Source organism: Acanthochromis polyacanthus, chromosome 24, assembly GCF_021347895.1.
Source record: "Acanthochromis polyacanthus isolate Apoly-LR-REF ecotype Palm Island chromosome 24, KAUST_Apoly_ChrSc, whole genome shotgun sequence".
Taxonomy (NCBI): domain Eukaryota; kingdom Metazoa; phylum Chordata; class Actinopteri; family Pomacentridae; genus Acanthochromis; species Acanthochromis polyacanthus.
In genome coordinates, this window is record NC_067136.1 from 6035307 (window position 1) to 6053879 (window position 18573).

Consider the following 18573-nt stretch of genomic DNA (forward strand, 5'->3'; position numbering starts at 1 on the left):
TTGACAAAATATCACTTAAAATGTACCAAAATTGAACTAAAATAGTCTAAATGAATTAATATTCGAGGAAATTTTGTTTAAAGAAGCCAAAAGACTTGTCCAAAGTGACTGAAAATCTTCCAAAATCGCTTTAAACTTCTTGAGGAGGAGGAAAATATAAGTTGGACCAAAATGACTTGAAATGATGCAGTTCAGTCCCAGCAGCCACCAGCAGGGGGCGGTAGATGTTCACTCTGAGTTCACCACCTTCTCTCTGTCATCAGTCATCACTTTATTCATTCATTCATTCATTCATTCGTCCATCAGTCCGTCAGCATGGAGGAACTGCAGCTGCTGATCTGGGTAAGAAACCAAACATCTGCTCTGTGTATGGGAAAAAAACTTTCATCCAGTTAAATTCATGTTATTTAAATATAGAGGAATCTATTTTTGGCATTAAAGGACACATATTTATAAAACAAAGTCCACTTCACTTCACTAAACTGTTCTGGTTTTACTGCTTTAAATTATTGCACGACTCCACATGTTTTTTTTTCCTTTGTGTTCAGTCTAAAACCAATAAATAGGATTTTTAATTGTGTGTTTTGTATCATGTTTCTATTAATGAGGTCAAGTTTTCTCTCATCGTGTGAGTGTTTGTTGGATTTGTGTGTTGTGTTGTTTCCAGGTTTGTGTTTTTGTCGGCCCGACTTGTTGTTGGCATGACTTGGACAACAGCGAGTACGACTGCTGGCCTCTGGACCGACCCAACGAGAACAACATGATCGACTGTGGAGGTGAGGATAAATCTGAGTTAATTATAAAGGGTTTCATCCTGTGAACTCTGAGACCTCACAGAGCGCTGAAGGCAGGCTAGCTTTAATAAAAAATTACTGCTGTCACCTTTCATCAGCCAGAAACTGTAGAAACATAAAGATTTGACTCATTTTCAGGTCAGTTTCCAGGAGGTACTTGAATGCATCACATGGTTTTGGATACCAGAATTCAACAAATATTCGGATATTCAGGATATTCGGGTCCAGCCCTAAAATAAAGTGCCTGCCGCAGTGTTTCCACAGAACCTCCACATTATTTCAACTTTCCAAAACGAATCAAATTTTAGCCAAATTTTGACTTGACAGAAGTTGAAAATTAATTGAAAATGGTCCAAAACTAGATCAAATTTGACCACAATGGCTTCAAAAATAGGTTTAAATCTTTTCAAAACTGGACTAAATATGGTCCAAAATTACTTTAAACATTAGTTAAAACTACATTTAACACAAATGAGTTCCAAAATGGCCTAAAAATGACTCAAACTATGTCCAGCAAGACTTAAAATGTGACAAAGTCGAGTTCAAATGGTCAAAATCACTTAAAAATTGACCAAAATGATTTGGAAGAATTCTGAAACTGAATTAAAAATGGTCTCAAACTACTTTTAATATTAATTAAAACTATGTTTAACACAGTGAAGATAATGAAAATGAGTTGGTATTAAGTCAGAACCTGTCCAAGTGAAATAAAAGGTCCAAAATGATGTTAAACATGTTGAAGCTAACGTTGATGATGAAAATGAGTTTTTTTTTAAATGGTCTAAAATGACTCAAATGAGGTCCAGCATAATTTGGAATGTGACAAAGTAGAGTTCAAATGATAAAAATCACTTAACATTGGGCAAAAATTGGGCTTGAAAAACTTGAAAATGAATTTAAAATGATCCGAACAACTTTAAACATTCATCAAAACTAAGCTTAATGCTTTTAAGAAAAAGAAAAGTAGTTAAAATGGTCTAAAAACGAATGAAAATCTGTCCAACTTAAGTGAGAATTGTTCAAAATGATGTTAGCATGTAACTTATGAGAGTTTAAAAAATTCCCTAAAATGACTCAAACTATTTCCAGAAGATTTAAAATTGTGACAAAATTGAGTTTAAATGGTAAGAAATCACTCAAAATTTAGCGATATTGGCTTGAAAAAAAGTTCAATAAAATGATCCAAAATTCAAAAATATTTGACCAAAATGACTTCAAACATGTTAAAGATGAATTAAAATGGTCCAAATGACTTCAAATATTGGCTAAAATCATGTAAGCATGTTGAAGATTATGGTGATGATGAAAATGAGTTAGAAATGACATAAAATTCCCTGAAATCTTCCAAGCTGACTTGAAATTGTGACGAAGTCGAGTTCAAATGGACAAAATTACTCAAAATTTGGCCAAAATGACAAAACATGATCAAAATGAATAAAATTAATCACAGTGACTCAAAATTTTAACTTTGGACACTGTTTTGAGTCACTTTGAACAAGTTTCTACCTGGTTTTTGACCATCAGTGAAATAAAAGTTGTTTAGTTTCTCTAAATATCTAAATCTGTCTCAGGTCTGGAGACATCCTTCTAGTGTCTCCACATATTTAGATCTTTGTCTTCCTCAGGTCTGGAGACGTCCTTCTAGTGTCTCCACATATTCTGATCTTTGTCTTCCTCAGGTCTGGAGATGTCCTTCTAGTGTCTCCACATATTCTGATCTTTGTCTTCCTCAGGTCTGGAGATGTCCTTCTAGTGTCTCCACATATTCTGATCTTTGTCTTCCTCAGGTCTGGAGACATCCTTCTAGTGTCTCCACATATTTAGATCTTTGTCTTCCTCAGGTCTGGAGATGTCCTTCTAGTGTCTCCACATATTCTGATCTTTGTCTTCCTCAGGTCTGGAGATGTCCTGGGTGGTTCGTCCTCCTGAACTGGTGAAAAGTGGAGAAGTTTTTAACGTCACATATTCAGTCACAGCTCAGGATTCTTTCTACAGCTGGGCTATTCAGAACCACATCTTCACCCAGAGGTAAACTGGTTTATACTGCTTATACTGGTTAAACTGGGACCAGCCAACCACAAGTTCACACTAACTGTTGTTTGTTTTAATGTTTGTTTTATTGTTTCATTGTCTTTTTAAACATTTTTAAAATGTTTTATTGTCTTATTTTTTATGTTCTAAAAAGGTTCTTGAAAATAACATTTATTATCAATATTTTTATTTGCTGGCTTTAGAATGGAAGTAAAAATTCTGGGAGGCTCCAAAATGTTCTTACGTTGGTCTGAACTGGTCTCGACTTTCTAAGCTGGTTTGAACTGGTTAATATCTGTCTGAACTGGTCTGAACTGGTCTTATTGGTCCTTGTGCTAGTTCGAACTGGTCTAAAATGGTTTTTGTGCTCATCTGAACTGGTCTATGTCTGTCTAACCTGGTCTGAACTGGTTTAAACTGGTCTATATCTGTTGTGTTCAGCTCCATAACAAACGCTGTAGAAGCTCAAAAGTTCTGCGAACATCATGACTGTCCGACCAACTGGAAGGATGCAAACGGAGAAAACTGCTGCATCCATCACGCCAACATCCACTCCTGTCCTCTGGGACACATGGTACGAACTCAGTTACAACTTTACGTATCAAAGTTCTGCAAAGGTCCACAAGTCTGTTCTGTTACAGGTTTTCTTTTAGTTCCGTATAAAAACACTCTGTCATCCGAGGTCTCAATAACATCTGGACAACTTTTGTACACTGTTGGTTTGAGAACGTTCCTTGTTTTTTGTCGTAGAACATCTTCTGTGTTCCTGATAACATCCTCTGAAAGTTGATGTTAGAACATCATTACCAGAAGAAATAAAGACAGACCATCAGGTGAAATCTGATTTTTCTGCTGTTTTCATTCACTGTCAGACGTTTGAAAGTATCTGTGGTCCCTGGATTCCTGATGACGGAAAAATCTTCACCCACACCATCTCCACCTCCGGAAAGATGACCCAGACCAACTGGACGGCAAAGGTAACGCACAAAAAACACCAGTTTGTAAGGCCTCAGCAGCGTTTTCCGACCAAAACTCTACAAAAACACCTTAAGGTAGACCCTACAGAAAGACGCGATTATGCGATCGCATGAATTCCCGCATTAATCAACAAAATGCCGCTGATTATGCAGGGGTCAATTATTTCCCAAAAGGCCGCATAATCCCCGAAAACAGCGCATAATTCCTGCAAGAATCTCACATTTCCATGAAAAAAAAGAGAAATATGTGGGTCCCGCTTGATTTCACAATTTCCACATAAAATGAGAAAACTATAACCGATATAAATGGAGTTGTGAGTTTTTATGTGACGCCCGGCCTGACGTCATCAGTTCACACATTCACACACACACTAGAAGCACGAGCTGATGCGGAGCGCGGCGCTCAGAGACGAAAAACAAGAATGGCGAATGCTCAAAGATCACATTTACCTACGAATATTTCAGCCAGAGACCGGGCAAAACAGTACCCAGATTTACTGCATGAAAGTGGGGGGAAACTTTTTTGCACCCCGTGCAACATCGTTCTGGAGCACCGAAGAAAATGAACCGTGTTGCAGCACTTCTCCACGACGAAGCACAGCAAAAGGTTTGCTGAACGCAAAGGACTCAAACAACAACTTAGTGGTAGCCTATTAACAGGATGTAGGAGAAGAATCACCTTTTTTCCCAGTTCTTACATATTTCACATCTTTTTGCATATTTCACAACTATTCGCATACTTTGCAACTTTCCGGAATTTCCCCGCATAAAATGGCATAAAAACCCCGCATATTTATTCACATAATCAAGGATTTTAGCCCGCGTTTTTCTGGAGGGTCTATTAAGGGTATCAGTACAAAAGGACTAAAAGGACAAAAGTTAAAGGAAAGAGCTCATATGCTTCATAGCACCTCCATCACTCACTGATTTACATTTATTGTTCTTGTCAAGCCATTATTAAAAGTGTAAAAACAGTGATGGAGTGGATTGTGTCTCTTTTTGGGTAATCTTTAAGTTTAGGACAGACTCTTCCTCTTTGAACCACCTTGTAACGCTGAGACAGACACTAAAGGTGGGAAATGTAGCTGAAAATATATGAACAATAAAATAAGCACAATAAAGGACACATTTTTCAGTGCTTTTTAGGTGAATGGAAACAGATACAATCTGTAAAAAGATGGTTAAATGACAGCTTACTGACCACCTAATCATCCATTCGACTTTGGAAATGAACATCATTAGATTGTGTAACTGGTTAAAGCAACAAAAAAATATCTCAAGACGTTCAAACAATCAAAGTACAAAAATGCAACTTATTCTGATCATAAAATAAACCAAACTTCATAGGATCATTATTAAAATACACTATATCTGTCCTGAATGAATTAAGAAGAGCTATATGCAGATGACATTCTACTTTATCCCATAGTAACTTTTATTTTCAGGCTCTGTGAAGCTTCTTCCTCATCAGTCTCACTGCTATCTAACACAGCAAGATGCTTCAGATTTGCAAACTTCAGCTTTTATCAGGTCAATGCGATTAATGTATTTAAAACAACAAAAAAGACCAAAAATAACAAAAAAAAATCTCTCATAAAGACATTCTAACAATCAAAGTGGAAAAATGCAACTTGTCTTGAGCATAAAACACACCAAACTTCATAGGATCATTATCACAATACACCATGTCTGTCCCAAATGAATTAAGAGTCATATAAAGCTATACACAGATGATACACCACTTTATCTCACAGTTAGCTTTGTTTTCAGGCTCTGAGAGGCTATTTTGCTCTGTGCTAATTAATTAAGTTGCTATCATTTTGATTAATGTATCACATTTAAGACCACAGGATGTGACCCAGAGTGTTTTCAGACAGAGAAAAAATGATAACATCACTAACAAACTCAATGAATTCAACTAATCTAAGGTTGAATTTGACTCTAACCAATCGGCTTTGGTTACTTTGACATGAAGTTCTTACAGTTTGTTCCTTGACCTCCTCAGCACCTGATAACCCAACACATTGTCTTGCAGGTGGTTTTGTTCCACGCCGGTTTAACTTCGCTCATCGCTCACATACGAGTCGGTCGAATGCAGGTTGCTCTGGAGGCTAAAAGCACCGTCCTGCCAGCTGTAGGTAGGTTTGTTTCTGCTCCACGTTTAAACATGACTAAAGAAGTCTGTGCAGGTTCTCATTCATCCAGGTCATGGTTATCCAAAGTAGTTTAAATCAATCCACTGGACTTTAAGAAAGTTCCTAGAAGACGTTTCACCTCTCATCCAAGAGGCTTCTTCAGTTCTGGTGGTGGTTGGTGTTGCCTCAGCTTTTAAACCTCTGTGAGGTGTGTCCAGGGCTGTTATTCCAACGACCGATAACAAGATTAGACGTGTCTTCTTCTTTAAGATTAAGACTATTTTGGGACGGTTGTTTAAACATGATCAAGTACCTGCCCAGTCTTTAATGTTTTCATTCTCAGTCTGTGGCGATGGCGTCTGCGAAGAGGCGGAGCTTTGTTCCACCTGTCCAGCCGACTGTGGTGAATGTCCGATGACAGCTGCCACCAAACTGGCCATCGGCCTGCCGCTCAGCCTGCTCTGCCTCTCCTTCATACTGACCGCTGTGGTGAGACATACAACACAAACAGAAACCAGAGTAAACCTAAGAGATGGACTAAGCCTTAAACCTGCATCGTCCCCACCAGCCAGCAGAGGGCGACTCCTCTCACTGTATAGAAGTCGATGAGAAAATGAGCTGATTTTTCACTTGATCTGTCACCTCAGTTAACATGATTCTAATGAGTTTATGCTCTCAATCAGTAGTTTTAAGTCTAATATAATACAACATGGTGTTTATTTTGTAAATTAAGGTCCTGTTTAAAGGAAAATAGATGATAAAGCGGCCACATCCACTCCTTTGTAATCTGATTCAAAAGCAACAAAAAAAATCTAATGACGATCTCCTAGTGAAAGTAGAAAAATGCAACTTATCCTGAGCATAAAACAGGTCAAACTTTGAAAAATCATTGTCACAATACACTACAACTATCCCAAATGAATTAAGAAGAGTTAAATAAAGCTATACGCAGACGTTGTTCTACTTTATCTCGCAGTTAGTTTTATTTCCAGGCTCTGTGAGGCTTCTTTCCTCATTAGACTCAGTGCTAACACAGCAAGATGCTTCAGATTTGCAAACTTCAGCTTTTGTCAGGTCAGTGGGATTAAAGTATTTAAAACAACAATAATGGACCAAAAACAACAAAAATTCATCTCACAATGACATTCTCACAATCAAAGTAGAAAAATGCAACTTGTCCTGATCATAAAATAAACCAAGCTTTATAAGATCAGTAACACAGTACACTGTTCCAAATGAATGAAGAAGGATTATAAAAAGCTCTATGCAGATGATATTCTACTTTATCTCATAGTTAGTTACTTTAATTTTTAGGCTCTATGAAGCTCCTTTGCTCTTTAGTCTCAGGGCTAAATAGCACAACAAGTTAAGTTGCTTTGGATTTTCAAACTTCTGCTTTTATTTGACAACATAAAACTGTCGTCCTCACACCAGTAGGTGGCGTCCATCTTTTACATTCAGTCTGTGTTCATTAGAAACAACACAACACTAGAACATGTCTGTGAAGGTTCTCATTCATCCAGGTCATCTTAAGGTGAAGGGTTCAGTTCAGGCTACTGGACTTATTCTTGTGATCTTGAAAAATCACAAGAATAAGTCCAGTTGCTTGAACTAAACCCTTCACCCCACAATACTAGAAGTTATCGTCATGAATCTTGTCCTTTAGTGGTTCAGGTACCAGAAGGAGAAGCTGCTCTGGGACGAAAGCTGGATCATCGACTTCTCTACCATAAAACAAGGTACTCAGATTAAACCGCTTCAAGCTAGTTCCCCCAGTTCTGAAACTGGTGCGTAACCAGTCTAAAAATGGGAAACAAAGGTCTGAAATTAATACAGAAAAGACTATAAACTGCAGCTACTTTTAAACCAGTCAAATGGTCTCCATGTGATTGATTTGTGTGTTTTTGTGTTGCTATTTTTTGCTAATTGCTTTGTCTCCATTAGCATTGGTTGTGGATTTGCTCTTTTAGTCAATTTTAACCCGTTTCAGATCATTGTGTGTGTCTTTGTGGTCATTTTTTGCATTAATTTGCGTTCTTTATTGCATCTGGTTTTTATTGTTTTGTGTCTCTTTGCAGCCATTTTGCATCAAATAATTGTTTTGTGTGTTTTTATCTTTGCACTGAATTAGCATCTGGTCACTTTGCGTCAGTTTATTGTTTAGTTCTGTCCGGTTCTGTGGTCCGGTTCTGTCTCTTTCTGGTCTTTTTTTCATTATTTTGTGACTCTTTGCTGTTCCTTTGTCTCCATTTTCATCAGTTTTGCTTCTGTTTCTTTTGCATCTGTTTCTGGGTTATTTTTTGTGTCTTTGTGGTCACTTATTTATATTCATATTGCATCTCTTTGCAACTATTATTTTTGTCTTCACCATCCTTTAGTGAGTCTAAAAGGTGACTTTTATCTTGTTCCATTTGAAAATGTGTCTTTTTGATTCAGTCTCTTTGCATCTCTTTGGTGTCATTTTGTGGCTCTTGATATTTATTTTGTGTTTATTTCATGTTTCATTTGGTCAATTTTAATCTCTTTCTGGACTGGTTTGCATTTCCTTTCTTTGGTCCATTTTTGTGTCTTTTTCACTCTTTTGTGACTCTTTCTGGTTCTTTTGCCTCCTTTGTCATTGGTTTTGCTTCTGTTTGTGTTAATTTTACATCGCTTTCTGGTGTTGTGTTAATTTGTCACGGTTTTGGTTCTTTCGGTGTTGGTTTTCGGCAGTTTTGACAACAGATTTGTCTGTCTCTGTTGGGTTTTGCTGCAGACCAGGAGGCTCATATGACCATGGGCAGCATCATGAGCGTCCCGGTGGCAAACAGCGACAGCAACACCAGCTGTGTCACTGCTCTAAGCTCCTGCACCGGACAACCAGGAACCAGGAAAACTCTGTTCACCTGCACTGGCATCTAGTAGGAACCCCTGCTCACCTGTTTAAACCTATAATGTACCACAGGAATTACCTTTGATATGTTTAAAACTGTCTCATCTGCAGCGACGGCCAGACGGTGGCCATCAAGAGGATTCAAACTAAGACTTTCTCTCTGTCCAAAACCATCCGACAGGAAGTCAAACAAGTCAGGTGACACGACACAGCTAACCGGGAAAATCATTGTCGATTACTTCTGAACTCTGAGCAGCAGCTTCTGGCTGTTTTTTAATGTTCCCGTCTCATTTTTCTTGTTGAAAATAACTTTAAATTTGTTGAATGCAACAAAAATTTGTTTGAAATGACCAAACATTTGTGTGTAACGGGGTAAATATTTGCACAAAAAACTTGATAGTGTGCTGAATGTGACAAAAATTGTACAATATAACTTAATTTCAGAATTTGTTTGTCTTTTAGGTAAACTTTAATTTATTCTAAAATTACCCTAAATTAGTCCAACATAACAAAAACTTGTCAAAAATAACTTGTAATTTGCTGAACATGACAAAAACTTGTTTGAAATAACTTTTGTCTTTTAGGTAACTCTAATTTCCGTTAATCTTTATCATGTAATGTTATTCATTCATAACCAGCAAATTAGAAGAAACTATAAAGATAAAACAATATAAAGAAGTGATGACTAAATCGGCTAAAATGGCCCAAAATTTGTTGAGCATAATGAAAACTTGTCGCAACTAAAAGTATAAATATAAATAACTGTGACAAAAGGCACAATAAAGTCACTATAAAATCCATTTTTAGTATTGAGGACTGAATACGGTTAATGATTTGATGTAAACCAGTTTAATAACTGATGGATTGTTCTTTCTCCAGGGAGCTCGACCATCCTAACCTGTGCAAGTTCATCGGTGGTTGTGTTGAGGTGCCTGATGTTGCCATAGTAACGGAGTACTGCCCAAAGGGAAGCCTTAACGATGTCCTGCTTAACGAGGAGATTCCTCTGAACTGGGGCTTCAGGTCGTATAGAAGCGCCTAATTAAGATTTAATTAGACGTGCGGTTAATTAGAACTACCAATGATTCTGTTTTTTGTTTTTTTTACAGGTTTTCCTTCGCTACCGACATCGCCAGAGGGATGTCGTACCTCCACCAACACCGGATCTGTCACGGCCGACTCAAGTCTCTAAACTGTGTCTTAGACGACCGCTGGGTCTGTAAAATAACAGGTAAAGTATTTAAACCAACAGGTATATTGTTTTAAATAACATGTAAAGTATTTAAAATAACAGGTGAAGTATTTAAACTAACAGGTATATTGTTTTAAATAACATGTAAAGTATTTAAAATAACAGGTGAAGTATTTAAACCAACAGGTATATTGTTTTAAATAAAATGTAAAGTATTTAAACTAACAGGTAAAGTATTTAAACTAACAGGTAAAGTATTTATACTAACAGGTAAAGTATTTATACTAACAGGTAAAATATTTATAATAACAGGTAAAGTATTTAAACTAACAGGTATATTGTTTTAAATAAAATGTAAAGTATTTAAACTAACAGGTAAAGTATTTATAATAACAAGTAAAGTATTTATAATAACAGGTAAAATATTTATAATAACAGATATGTGAAGTATTTATAGCAAACTCACAATAAATCTCCATAAAATTCTGTAATTTAATGTGTTCTCACAAAAATACAGACAACTGTTGCGTTGGAGAAAGACAAAACACAATGTAATGTCTTGAAGCGTCATTTCTTTGACTGACGTGATCTGTCTAATCAGATTACGGACTGAGGACGTATCGCAGGGACGACGGGGCGGAGCCTCTGTCCACCTATCAGCAGAGGCTCCAGGAGGTTTACATGCCACCTGAGTTTCAGAACTCCAACATGGAGCCGACGCTGGCTGGAGACGTGTTCAGGTGAAGCCGGATGTTTCACTTAGAGTGTCTAGAAACGACATTCACTCATAAATGGTTTACACCGAGTCATGGACAATTTAATTAGGGTTGCTGGATAAGGCCACCAAGACACATATGACTTCTCCAAAGAAGTTATTAGAAGGAGACTAGTGAGGGAGGCCAGTAAGACACCTCCAACTGTATTGAAAAAAGCTCATTCAAGCTGGATTAGAGTTCACCAAAAGACATGTGGAGACTCTGAAGTCACCTGGAAGAAGGTTCATTGGTCTGAGGAGACCAGGATGGAGCTTTATGTCCATCAGACTAGATGATATGTTTGACACTAAACACTGCATACCATGAAGCATGGTGGTGGCAGCATCATGATGTGAAGCACAGTGGAGGCAGCATCATGATGTGAGGATGCTTCTGGAAGGCTTGTAAACACACAGTTCAAGTCATAACCTCAACCACTTGCTTGTTTTTCAGTTATTCCATCATCCTGCTGGAGATAGCAACTCGCAGCAACCCAGTCCCAGTAAGTCTGACACGCTCATGATAAACTCCCAACTGATTTTACATGAAGCACGGTGGTGGCATCATGATGTGAAGCATGGTGGTGACAGCATCTTGATGTGAAGCATGGTGGTGGCAGCATCATGATGTGAAGCACGGTGGTGGCAGCATCATGATGAAGCATGGTGGTGGCAGCATCATGATGTGAAGCATGGTGGTGGCAGCATCATGATGAAGCATGGTGGTGGCAGCATCATGGTGTGAAGCACGGGGGTGGCAGCATCATGATGTGAAGCACGGTGGTGGCAGCATCATGATGAAGCATGGTGGTGGCAGCATCATGGTGTGAAGCACGGGGGTGGCAGCATCATGATGTGAAGCACGGTGGTGGCAGCATCATGATGAAGCATGGTGGTGGCAGCATCATGATGAAGCATGGTGGTGGCAGCATCATGATGTGAAGCATGGTGGTGGCAGCATCATGATGAAGCACGGTGGTGGCAGCATCATGATGAAGCATGGTGGTGGCAGCATCATGATGTGAAGCATGGTGGTGGCAGCATCATGATGTGAAGCACGGTGGTGGCAGCATCATGATGAAGCATGGTGGTGGCAGCATCATGGTGTGAAGCACGGGGGTGGCAGCATCATGATGTGAAGCACGGTGGTGGCAGCATCATGATGAAGCATGGTGGTGGCAGCATCATGATGTGAAGCATGGTGGTGGCAGCATCATGATGTGAAGCATGGTGGAGGCAGCATCATGATGAAGCATGGTGGTGGCAACATCATGATGTGAAGCATGGTGGAGGCAGCATCATGATGTGAAGCATGGTGGAGGCAGCATCATGCCAGTACCATGAAGCATGATGGAGGTCTTTTATATAATGTTTTCTTTAAAACATGAAAATCCAAATAACTGAATCTAATACTTTCCCCTGCAGGCGGAGGAGTCCAACCTGGAGTGTTCCTGGTGTCCTCCTCTACCTGAGCTGATCTCCAGTAAAGCCGACAGCACCTGTCCCTGTCCCTCCGACTACGTGGAGGTCTGTAGAAGCTGAAATTCTCAATGCTTGTTTAACTTGTTTTAAAAGTTTTATTCAAATAGTATTACAAAAATAGGTTTGTGAATCCACTCATGGTTTCTGCAGAACTTGGTCACACATTAGCAGTCATACCACCATCTTACCGTTGCTGCTGTGTTTTGTCCCGTTTGTGTTTCCGTAGCTGATCCGGCGATGTCGCTCTCATAACCCCGCCCACCGGCCCACGTTTGAACAAATCAGGAAGTTTGTTCACCGGATCAACCCGATCAAAGTCAGCCCGGTGGACATGATGATGAACCTGGTAGAGACAGGACACCTCAAATTAATGATATCAATTATAAATCACATGTGAAACTTACATTAGCAGTGATGCATTCAAGAACCGCCAGAAAGTGGAAAATCAGAAAACTTTTTCTGTCTTTTTACAGTCATTTTGATATTTTTATCCAAGTTAAAATGTGTTTACGTACAGTATGGACTGTCTTGGTTTCAGATGGAGAAGTACAGCAAACATCTGGAGGTGTTGGTGGCTGAACGGACTCAGGATCTGATGCACGAGAAGCAGAAAACTGACCGCCTGCTGTACAGTACGACACATAAAAACAAACAAAAACACACAAACACTGGGTCATCCTCATGATTTGGTTACTGATAAATTAAGATCTTACACCTGTAATGAAACTAACCCAGGTTTCTGCGCTCACTCCTGCTGTGTTTTACATTTTTAAACACATTCAGAGAAAAGACTCGTCTCTATGCAGATGTTGTGATTATCTTTATCTATAACATCCAAATTACCTTCCATCATTTCCCCAAATAAAATCTAATTTAAAAAACATATTTACTATACTTTTTAGACATCATACTAGTTACTCATATTCAAGAAAGAAAGAAAGAAAAGAACAAAGAAAAGGAGTCTAAGATGGATAAAAAAATTATGATCCGTATAATTCTGAACAATGTTTCCCCAAATTAATCCAAAATGGTTCTAAAATACTAAAACATGTCCTAAATGACTCAAACTTTCTCTACTATTCCTAGTTTTTGACCAAAATGACTTAGAATTGGTCTAAAAATTATTAAAATATGTTATAAATTAATCATATTTTTTCCTAAATGAGTCAAAATTTGCTCAAAAATGATTAAAACTTGTTCTAAATGACTCAGTTTGTCCAAAATGATGTGAAATTGATCATTCAAAACTCCTAAAACCATTTTTTTCTAAAGCTATCCAAAAGGAGACAAAAATTCCTCCAAATGTTTGAATCTTGGTTCAAAATACCTCAAGAATGGAACAAAAAGACCAAAACACGTCATAAATGATTTGAAATTTGTCTGCTATTACTTAACTTTGACCAAAAAGACTTTGAATTTGTCTAGAATACTAAAAAAAAACCTATTGTTTAAAAAGACTAAATTATGTTGTGAGTTCCTCACAGTTTCATTTAACGTATGACAAACTTTGCTGCCATAAAGACTAAAAGAACAGTTCAACTGAGAAGCAGGAATGTGAATTTGGACACTAAGTCAGGCACTAAGGGTTACTAACATGCATCGACTCCTTTTATTTTCCAGATTTGCTGAGCTCTATGCTGTTCTCTCTTTAAAGAAAACACGATGGATGAGTCAAACCTCGGTGTTTCATGTTTGTGCTGCAGGTATGCTTCCTAAGCAGGTGGCCGATGACCTCCGTCTGGGGAAACCGATGCAGGCTCAGAGCTACGTCAGCGCCACCGTCTTCTTCAGGTACAATTAAAAACCAGCTGATATGCAGATCAGCTGAGAGACTTCCCCTCTGAACTAACCCTCACCCACCTCAGAGCCTCTCAGATGTACCTGGCTGCAAGTAGAAGCAGCTCGGACGGCGAGGTGGAGGTGAACTTCGGTAATAATCGGCGTATCTTTGCTTGCAGCGACATCGTGGGCTTCACCCAGCTGTCCAGCAGCAGCACTCCTTACCAGGTGGTCGACTTCCTCAACAAGCTCTACACCACGTTTGACGACATCATCGACAACTACGACGTCTACAAGGTGGAAACCATCGGAGACGCCTGTGAGCAAAACACACGGTGAACGTTAGCGGCTTAGCTAACACAGAAAGGAGACACTAAAACAGACATTTTGGTGCCAATAGCCCAGAAAATAATCACCAACAACTGTACATAATTAACCCTGTAGAGACCAGAGGAGGCGTCACTCAGACTACAGTTAAAGTAGAGAGCATTGTGGGAGTTTAGCTAGTGAAGGGGCGCCATGACAAAGACTAATGAGGTGGTTAATGGAAACCAGCCAGAGTTCTGGTCTTTAACATAACCTGAAATGTAACACAACAGCATGAACTAAAGCAGACGCATTAGGACTTGTGATGACATCCACTAAGTTTATTTAGTGTGATTGCTTGATTAGGGTACTATCTGTTAAGAAAATTATTTAAAATTCACATCTGAACCACAAACAAAACACAAAGTCATTGCAAAGAGACACAAAATGACCACAGAAAGACAAAAAGGCTGCAAAAAGTCATAAAATGACGACAAAAATGACACGAAATTGACACATAGTTAAACAAAATGTCTGTGTTGTGTAGACATGGTGGTCTCTGGGGTTCTAGTTTAAACCATTGTTGTGTTGTATGTTGTTGTTGTGTAGACATGGTGGTATCCAGGGGGGTATTCCTCGAAGCTGGCTAAAACAGGCTGGGCTTACGCCGGTAAGCGTGGCTTGAATAAGCGGCAACTTTAATCTCAGCTGCAAGTAGTTCCACTAACGAGGCTCAGCTGTTTTTCAGAGACGCTTATTCAAGCCAGGCTGATCCAAGCTGCAGCTGAGTGTGCGTCCGGGGAGATAAAAAGCCCCGACGTGTCGATCGTCGAAATGATGATATTATGTCTAAAAACAGAGCGGAGAATTTCTCTTCTCACGGAGTTGTACGAGGACTACAGTGAGATTATCACAAGAAAAGGCAACACGGTTGATAAATAACGCTCCAGACGCTGCCTGGCAAAGCATTGCCGACTGTTTAAATGCGTGTTTATTTTCTTTTAATGAAGCACTTAGTCTGAGCGTACACACGCACACATGTCTGAAAATTTAATTTTCAGAGGGCAAGTTTTTGACACTGATTAGGGATAACCCACAGCTGCAGTGGTAGATGACTTTTATTTCCTCACCCTGAAGTTTGTCACACTACTGTGGCCCAGAGGAGATCAATCTGATGAAATAAAGCTTTTCAAAACTCATTGAAGACATTTTTTATGTGTGTATAAACATATATATATATATATATATATATATATATATATATATATATATATATATATATATATATATATATGAGAGAAAGAGGCTACAGCCTGGTTTTGTGTAATGTGATGGTGGTTTTCACTTTTTACTCTGGTAGGCCTAATTCATGTTCTTGATTTGACAAATATATATCCACCATAGATGAATAAAGCAGCAGGTAACACCTAAAACCAAAGGAGGAATACTTTGGAAAAAAGGGGCAACTTCATGTGGAGATGTTTCATCAAACACTCAAACTTTGAATAAAAAAGCAGAAAAAAACATGTAGGCCTACAGAGGAGATGTCATTTTTATTAGAGATGATAGTGCTACTGTGGCCTACATTTAAATAAGGGAGAAGACACAAATGAGCTGTACACAAAATAGTTCTCTCATCATTTGGCCTCACCTTTGGATTCTCATCATGATCAGATTGGACCGCTGGTAAAAGGAAGGTATTCTTTATGGAAAACTGTGGCTGTTGTGTCCTGCTTATTTTAAGACAATCTGTGCCTATTCCTGTTACGTGTTGACTGCACTTTGAGGGTGAAAGAAGAAAGAAAATCAGATATTTCCAAGTATTTACCGCTGATGGATTCCAACCCACGGCGCAATGAAAAGTAAAACCACATTTAATCTACTTAACTACACTCTAACCACTGAGCCACAGTTACACACTGTGACAAAATGTGTAATATGATATAGTTTGATTCACGGTTATTCCGGCGTTATTTAAAAAAGGTCTCAATGTATGTCACCGAACAAGAACATCACTGATTACAGATCAAGATGAATTTAATGTGTAACATGCGGTTCACAGGCGTCTTTCTGAAGCTCGTCAGAACCTTCTCTGACATGGAGCTAAAGTAAGCTTGACTGTTAGCCTGCCCCGGACCAGGCTTGTCGCTCTGGCTGAGTTACCATGGTTACCAAGCCAGGCTAGCCCTAAGCCTTGTTGGTGGAACAAAACTCTCACTAAAGTTAGCGAAGCTGACCGAAATAAGCCAGGCTTAGACCTAAGCCAGCTTCAAGGAATACCCCCAGGGTTCTAGTGTAAACCATTGTTGTGTTGTTGTTGTTGTTGTTGTGTAGACATGGTGGTCTCCGGGGTTCCGCGGGTCAACGGGATCCTTCATGCCTCTCAGATCGCCAGCATGGCTCTGGACCTGGTGGGCGTCTGCAGAACCTTCCGGATCCCCCACAAACCCAACACTCAGCTGCAGATCCGGGCCGGAATCCACTCTGGTAACTCGAGGCTCCACCAGAACCCGACGTTCTGCTGGTTGTGAAGAAGCTGGCTCTGAGGTTTTGAGGTTCTGCTGTGTCTGCAGGTCCAGTCGTGGCCGGAGTGGTCGGAACCAAGATGCCTCGGTACTGTCTGTTTGGAGACACGGTGAACACGGCGTCCAGGATGGAGTCCAACAGCCTCGGTACTACAACCAGATCCAGAACCAGCAGACTACTCCGAGGAGGAGTCTGAAGGGACTTGAGACACATCATGAATGACTCAAAACTGATCCAAAATTACCGGAAATCTCTCATTTAACTCAGAATTTGTCCAAAATGAGTCAGTTCGCTCAAACAAAATTTCCAAAATGACTCTAAAGTCGTCATAAATGACTCAAAAAAATCTGTAAACTGACTCAGAAATGGCCAAAAATAACTGAATTTGTCCAACATGATCCAAAATTGACCCAAAGTTACTTTAAATAGACTAAAATGACTCAAAGTTTGTCCACAGTTATTTAACATCGACCAAAACATTAAATTTGTCTGAAATACTAAATCTTGTTCTGAGTTACTCACAGTTGTCTGGTTCCACTGGCTCCACTGGTTCCACTGGCTCCACTGGTTCCACTGGTTCCACTGGTTTTACTGGTTGTGTTTCAGCTCTGAAGATCCAGTGCAGCTGCAGCACCTTCTACCTGCTGGAGGAGATCGGAGGATACGTGCTGGAGTGTAGAGGAACGCTGCAGGTCAAGGTCAGGATCACAGTCAGCCCAGTAGCTCCCAGGAACTCCCAGTAACTCCAAGTGCTCCCAGTAACTCCCAGTAATTCCCAGTGCTCCCAGTAACTCCCAGTGTCCTGCAGGGTAAAGGGGACATGGTGACCTACTGGCTGGAGGGGACGAAGATGTCTCTGGTCTCCAAGGAGACGACCAGATCCATCGCCATGGAGACGGAGGCAGAGAAGGAGGCGGAGCTCCAGCCACCAGTGCCTGGTTTCCTTGGCGACGACCTGCTGCTGGACCAATCCTGATCCAGAACGTCGTCACATGACCTCCAGAGAAACAGAAGAAGAACGTCTCCAGCAGCTCCTCAGAGAAAAACTGTTTAATGGAATCATTTCTGGTTTAGTGTCAGAATTTATCCTCCTGGAGTCAATGGAAATGACCCAAAACAAAGAAAAAAGGCAAAAAAAAAAGTGAAAACTGTTTAAAATAAAAGGCTAATTTATTCAAAAACATGAACAACATGAACCAAAAGTTGTAGAAAGTTTCTATGTAGATGAATGAAGTTGAGTTTTCTTCATGAAGCTGAAAGTTTCACTGGACTCTGTTTGTGTGTTTCTGTTTTAGATGATGTTTGATGTGGTTCTAATTAAATGTGTTTGAACGTTTCGTCCTAAATGTGAGTTTCAGCAGCCACAGTTTGTCGTTTTTATCATCAGTCTGGAATAAAATAAACCAGAAAACTGAATCTGTAGTTTCATTTCACAATAAAAGATCCACAGACGGCAGGTTTTCTCTTAAATCTGACGAGTTTTGACACGTTTTGGTCTGAAAAACCCATTTTAGACCAGTTTCTGTCATATTACACATGGTTTTTATTTGCAGTTTCACACATTTGGAGCAGATTTTCATGTCAGAAGAAAACGTGAGTCATTTTGGGCCAGATTCTTGTCACATTAACACATCTTCTGTCATTTTGGAGCAGATTTTTGACAAATATTTTGTCACATTGGACAAATTTAGTTCCACTTTTGGACCAGTTTTCCTCACATAAAAC

At 39.4% G+C, this 18573-nt stretch overlaps 1 protein-coding gene and 1 long non-coding RNA gene across 6 annotated transcripts; one reads left to right on the plus strand and one right to left on the minus strand.

Moving 5' to 3' along the window:
• Positions 1–302: 302 nt before the first annotated feature.
• On the plus strand, positions 303–18194 carry LOC110947968 (atrial natriuretic peptide receptor 1-like). Its single transcript, XM_051944722.1, has 23 exons — positions 303–342; positions 668–776; positions 2690–2822; positions 3267–3399; positions 3698–3802; positions 5838–5940; positions 6281–6426; positions 7604–7676; positions 8693–8837; positions 8921–9007; positions 9689–9832; positions 9919–10040; positions 10603–10741; positions 11210–11258; positions 12181–12282; positions 12464–12583; positions 12776–12869; positions 13941–14028; positions 14196–14335; positions 16657–16809; positions 16896–16994; positions 17455–17546; positions 17657–18194. Exons 1-23 carry the CDS (start codon positions 316–318, stop codon positions 17822–17824), a joined length of 2571 nt encoding a protein of 856 aa, XP_051800682.1. The 5' UTR covers positions 303–315; the 3' UTR covers positions 17825–18194.
• Positions 4718–17716, minus strand: LOC127532695 (uncharacterized). 5 transcript variants are annotated; one of them, XR_007940331.1, is made up of 6 exons: positions 17371–17716; positions 16624–17049; positions 13915–14333; positions 12753–12862; positions 12426–12580; positions 4718–6421 (listed from the first exon to the last, which is right to left on the minus strand). It is a non-coding gene; the product is annotated as an uncharacterized LOC127532695 (long non-coding RNA). The 5 variants fall into 5 exon arrangements; XR_007940329.1 differs by having other exon boundaries at positions 12753–14333; positions 16624–16942; XR_007940328.1 differs by having other exon boundaries at positions 12753–14333; positions 16624–17040.
• Positions 18195–18573: the final 379 nt, after the last annotated feature.

Excerpts from the sequence above, each read along its gene's own strand:
- LOC110947968 (XM_051944722.1), top strand. The coding sequence starts at position 316 with ATGGAGGAACTGCAGCTGCTGATCTGG. Across the intron at positions 10,041-10,602 it reads CTGGGTCTGTAAAATAACAG|ATTACGGACTGAGGACGTAT; the intron begins GTAAAGTATTTA and ends CTGTCTAATCAG. Across the intron at positions 12,870-13,940 it reads AACTGACCGCCTGCTGTACA|GTATGCTTCCTAAGCAGGTG; the intron begins GTACGACACATA and ends TTTGTGCTGCAG.